Below are 6000 nucleotides of genomic sequence, written 5' to 3'. Positions count from 1 at the left end.
CAGTTTCACATACATGTGTTAGTAATAATGACGGTAAAGATCTCAGAAATAAACAACAAAAACAAATTGCTTACCACTGTATAGTGGTAGTATGATTTGCTTTTTTGAAAACCAGTAGGGAAAAAAATCAAGCATTTATCATGCCTATCCCACAGAAACTGTTTTCACAGGGTATCCAAACAGATAAGCTTCTCCTTTAACTATTTCGATTCATGATTTAAACAAACAAACAAAAACAAACAAGCTAGACTCAGAAGATTACCATTAACTAATCCTTAGGGGACCACTTGGCTCTAGGTCTTATCAACAGTAGTTGACTTTACAAAAAAGTACAAGATATTGTAAGTCATGAGATGGTGACCATATGGAAATCTTACCAGTCATCCCTCTCAAAAAAGGAAAGAAATGAAAATGAACTTCAGTGTGATCAAGCTTCCAGATTTGACTACAGTTGAGGAGTGGTTTCTTCTGAGTTAAAACAGTCTATCCCGGAAGAGTGAAATATGTACTCTACCACTGATCTAAATTCCCAGCACCATTTTTTCATTTTTTTAAAAGACTCCATTAAATTATATATTCTCAAAAAAAAAAAAACCACAACCCACACATTTTAGTTTGTTCTTAAGGCAGGTTAGTTTAATTTTATAGAAGAAATACTTTCAAACGATACAGATGACACAATCATAGAAAACAGCGACAAAACAAAGAGATGAATACTGATTCTAACTTATTCCCACAACACAAGATTACTTATTTCAGCAATAATCACCAAAGTCTGACAATGCAATTATTAGATAAAGCAGAAAAACCAAATTCCCTTTTATACTTGGCGCTGTTTTCAGAGACCCTGGTGGCAGAATTTGTGTTGTTGCTTGACCAGAGCTGCCCAGAGAGAGTAGTTTTCTTTCTCACCAGGCTAAGCATACATACAAACTCACACAGCAGATGGAAACCTCCCCCAAACCCCTAAAGCCCACAGCCTTTCATTTGTCTGAAGTGGGTAATATATTCTGGGCATGGTAGTTTGAAGATGTTGGCAGCTGCCAGAAGGAAGCAAGTGACGGTGTTGCGTACCATGTCTGGTAACAGCTAACATGCAGCAAACAGTCTATATAACACACCTGGACACTTCACCTTTGCAAAGCCAGATGGCAGGGAGAGATATTATGGAAAGGTGTCAAACCCAGGTGCTCCTCCCTAGACTGATTTCAAAGCAGGGGCTGCATGTATTTCCTGTTGGGCATGAGTAGGAAGACAATGCTCCCCATAGAAATTGGTATAAGGTAGGCAGTGATATTTCTGAGAAGTATGTCTGTTTATTTTATTTTATTTTTTATTTTTTGGTATTGGCATAGTAGGTTTTCCTCAGCTGCTCCCTAATTTGAGTTGGCAGAAAAGCTACCTCATTCCAGGTAGAGAGTGGGCTGGGAAGAGTTGTCTCTGTGAGGCAGTATCAGCCAAAGTTGGCTCTGGCTGGAGGTTAAGGTCCTAATATTCTGCAGGCATAGGAGTGAGTCTGCTGAGTAATGCTGCTTGCTACTGGCAGTGCTTTAAGATTGGCACCTTGGGTCTCTACCACTATTATAGGTTCGTACAAAAAGGAAATTGGTGGGGATGGGAAGCAAGGCTAGAAACAGGAATGCATAGCAAGAGATGACAACTGTTTAAAACAAGGTTTTCAGTCTTACCACCACTGACAAATTCCATTGTCTGTGATTGGTCACATGTCAGTGAAATGCTTTTACAAAATTCATTCTCAATAAATCAAAACATGAAAGTAGGTTATACAAGGGAAGAGGTTATAGGATGAGAAAGGAGACCTGATTAAAAGGGGGGCATTTCCAAGGAGGGACAGGAAGATCTAGGAAGAGAGTTCTGTTTTCTTTGACATTTCCTGTGATTACTTCATTTAATTCATTCAAGGCCTCAGAAAGAAAACACATTTATGTAGAATAAATGTGTGCTAGGCAAACTAAATTGTTTGGCATTTAAAAGAATCATGGCATATTTTTATTCCATTAAATTTTCCCTCATTAGCTAGCTCTAAGATTCCACGAGGAATAATGGTTCACTCCAATATGAGAGAAGCATTCTGATGTAACCCAAATATTCTCCTGACATGACTTGCTGGTTAAGCCATGTTACCCACATGCCCTTCTCTCCACACACACAAAAAGCACCTTCAAAGGTTACGTCTCTGCCTTTAGTAGCTGCTGTATTCGTTCTTTTCACTTTCCTTCACAAAACAGTAGGGTAGTGGGAAAGTATTCCCACCCTGCTGTCTGTCAGACCGGTCAGAGGTGGCAAAGGTAGCTGCACATGCTGTGACAAATGTACGCAATGTGAACAGCCACCAGTCACCAGTGGACAGGCAGGCTGAAACCTGGGATGCCGGAGGCTCTGTTGCCAGCTTCAGACTTGTGGTAAGCACAGAAAGATGCATTAGATGACAACACAGCAATGAGGAGCCATCAGTGCCCAGCACACTGAGCCCTACAATGCATACACAGCTTGCATAGTATGACTGAACCACTGCAGTTGATATTTTAACATAACACACAGAGAGTGAAAGTGTACAATATACATGGTAAATGCACCTATGAGAAACTGATACATGTGACAAATTCAGCACATAGTGTTTGTGTTTCAGGTGTCAGAAACAAAACCGGCCCCAAGTTCCATTCTACTGCATGACAAATACTGAAGAACAAAATTTCAGTCTTAAAATACACCTTAAAGTCAGTATTTTCCTTCAAGGAAAAAAAGTACTATAAATAAATTACAATACAGTGAATTTGCCTGAACTCACTTCGTTTCTGTCTTCCAGCCTTTAAGTCAAATAAAACAGCGTAAAAACTGTACACTCTTAACATGATAGTTGATCTTTTATAAAATAACCTGTCTTCAGAGATGTCGATTTCACAACAAGGAAAAACCAAGCCCTGTTGCCGTCACTATTATAAAATATATATGTATAGATATATGTTTTTTTTACAAAATGTGTATATTAATAGCTTTGCACAAATATTTTAAAGACAAATTTAGCTAATCTAAGAACTTCATGAAAATAAAACAGGCAGATAAATACTTCATGTGCACAATGCACTACATCAAACGTCGTCAGCTGGGAGAGGAGGTATGTTAATCCTTGGTCTCGTAAAAAATGCTATCTTCTCCCTAGGATTGGAAAGAATTATATGTTAGAAGTGGTTCTTAAAAGGCTATGGTTGTAGCTCAGTGGCAGAGTATGTCTAGTTTATGCCAGGCCGTAGAATCATTCAAAGCAAAGGTGAGTAGGGGAGGGCTGAACTTAAATCGCCAGTGACAATGGTATGTATAAAGCCCTCTGGTGTGCTTATCTTTAGTGGCTAAAATACTAATTAGAATGTAGTAGGTGCACAGGAAATACTTGTTCTATTAAGAAATGAATAAGAAGATGAAAAGTGTATAAATGAGTTCTAAATCAAATTTAGGGTAAGAAGTTATACTACTTAATGTAGTTATGTCAAGAATATGAATATTAAAGATTTCAAAACATGAAGGCTGAAAGTCAAGCATAGCATTTAGCAATAAAAAGGGCTGACACAGGCAAATGTTACAATATGGATGACCTGCAGAAACCTGATGCTAAATGCAATGATCAAGACTCAGAAAACTACATGGGGCATGATCCCATTAATAGGAAATGTGCAGAGGATGCAAATGCAGAGAGACAGGGAGCAGGATGCTCACTGCTCCTTGGCAGGGCTCAGAGAGGGGGATGGGCTTGACCACCAAGAGGGTATGAAGACAGTGTTTAAAAACCAAATGGAGGGAGTAGTAGCAGCATGACATTATTGATGCAGCAAATGCTATTAACTTGTTTGTTTTAAATGTGTTCATTTTATACTTTTTGAATTTCACTATAATTTTTTACAGCCACAAAGAATACAGATATAATGGTGCAATTAATTCTTCCATGAAAACTTTACTTGCTGTTACAGGTAAACCCAATCTATGCAATTAAAATCTAAGACAATAGTGAGTCTAATGTGGGAAAGTAGATGTTGACAAAAGCTTGATCCTGTGACAAGTCTTTGATCACTAAATTATATGATATACATGTTTTACAGTTTGTAGATTTTATTTTAGTTAATTAAAAAGGAAAGGTGACAAGAATGTGTGTATGTATGCAAATTAGTTACCTACAGTAGCAAATGTTCAGAAAGCAGCATCTGGTTAATAAAATAGAGCAACTGCGTGAATTATAGATAAAACATTATGTTCAAATAAGTTACCAAAGTATGTAGCATCCTGGGATATTTTAATTTTTAAACAACAGACTTCCATATTATGATTACAGGTGACATAAAAAAGTATAAAGTATAAAAATTAGAAGAAAACACCAAAATGTTATTAGTGGCAGGACATGCTGTTTATAGTAGATACCTGATGACTGTGCCTTTTGTATTAACCCATGTGCCATGGTGATAGGAAAGCAGTGAGCCGTAATATTGGGCACAGGGTCCACTTCCCCCCTACCTAAAGGTCTGCACTTGGATGGGCTCCTTATGGTTCTGCCCTCTCAGCTGGTAGATCTCTTTGGAAGCCTTCTTCAGCATCTTCTCAGCTACCTGTTCTTGATGGTAGTCAAGTTTGGTCTGTCTGGTCTGCAACAAAAACATTTAATGAGCAAGACTTTCTACTGCTACCTAGAAAAAAAAAAAAAAGAATGGCCGGGCAGTGGTGGCACAGGCCTTTGATCCCAGCACCCAGGAGGCAGAGTCAGGTGAATCTCTGAGTTTTAGGCCAGCCTTGTCTGTTACACAGAAAAACCCTATCTAGAAATCCCCCCACACCCAATAATGAATGCCTTCACTTCTATGCCTGGAGTCCAGAAGATACAACACCAGCCACAAAGATCCTCAAGAAAGGCCAGCCCTTTCTGTAACCAGAGGAAATCTTCACAGAAATGCCTGTAGGTGGTTGCAGTGGCTGGAGCCAGGCCTGTCAGAATGTGGCCCCAGGACATTCTTCACACAAGGCAGGAAGGACCTGGGGGCCCTACACTCACCTCAAAGAACCTCTAGGTGTCCACTGGTACCACCATAAACGTGCATAGTAGGGGAGAATGTCATAAAACAAGTCCCAGGATCTTTTCAATTACTACATCATTATAGGAACACTCACAACTAGAGCTCAGGTAGGCAATCATGGATAAAAACAGCTGGGGAGTTCTAAAAGGAGTCTAAAGCAGGCCCTTGGCCCTCTTACCTGTCTTTCTGCTTCCTTCAGTAGGCTACGGAACCGCTCATCTCGGAGCACCCAGTGTGGAAGGTCAGTCTGGCCCCGCAACTGGGCATCTTCCAGACGCTGCCTCAGATCCCGGAGGGTTCCAATCTCCTCATTCAGCTGCCGCTGCCGAGTCCTCGAGGCCTGGAGGTCCAGCTCCAGGTCCAGGGAGGTACGGGCCATGAGCTCTGCCAGAGATGACCTGCAGGGCTGTGGAAAGCAGGCAGGGGGCACCATTGAGCTTGCAGGCATCACCTTCTGGAAGGTTCTTCCACAATTAACAGGAGATGGCTATGATACAAGAATTTCTTTAAGCACAACCTATCCCAAATCCACATTTTAAAAAACTAGATTCTGGAGCCAGGCAGTGTGGTACACACCTTTAATCCCAGCACTAGGGAGGCAGAGGCAGGTGGATCTCTGAGAGTTTGCGGCCAGTCTGTTCTACAAGAGCTAGTTCCTGGACAGGTTCCAAAGCTACAAAGAAACCTTGTCTCAAAAAACAAAACAAAACAAACAAACAAACAACAACAACAAAAAGATTCTGGCAAGATTAAATCTCTACTTCAATATTAAAATTAGGAACAACAAACCTTTTTCTTTAATAATGACCTACAACTGTGTTTGTAAATATATACAGCAACAGTCCCTTATATATATGCAGCCGACAGGATAAAAAAATGAACATACTTAGAAATGCCATTTCAAAATGTATGTCTAAAGCAGCAA

General features: G+C 40.0%; 1 protein-coding gene across 2 annotated transcripts in view; it reads right to left on the bottom strand.

Moving 5' to 3' along the window:
- Positions 1 to 620: 620 nt before the first annotated feature.
- Positions 621 to 6000, bottom strand: part of Wwc3 (WWC family member 3) — a 109971-nt gene continuing 104591 nt past the window's right edge. For both annotated transcript variants that reach the window (XM_057759384.1, XM_057759385.1), the window contains exons 21-23: positions 5254 to 5481; positions 4522 to 4649; positions 621 to 3177 (exon numbers count right to left, since the gene is read on the bottom strand). In XM_057759384.1, the coding sequence (XP_057615367.1) occupies positions 3111 to 3177; positions 4522 to 4649; positions 5254 to 5481 (423 nt within the window). In that variant the 3' untranslated portion in view covers positions 621 to 3110. The remainder of the gene's footprint in view (positions 3178 to 4521; positions 4650 to 5253; positions 5482 to 6000) is intronic.

This window comes from Chionomys nivalis, chromosome X (genome assembly GCF_950005125.1).
Source record: "Chionomys nivalis chromosome X, mChiNiv1.1, whole genome shotgun sequence".
NCBI classification, from domain to species: Eukaryota; Metazoa; Chordata; class Mammalia; order Rodentia; family Cricetidae; genus Chionomys; species Chionomys nivalis.
Note: the sequence above shows the minus strand (reverse complement) of the source record. Positions and strands in the feature narration are given on the sequence as shown.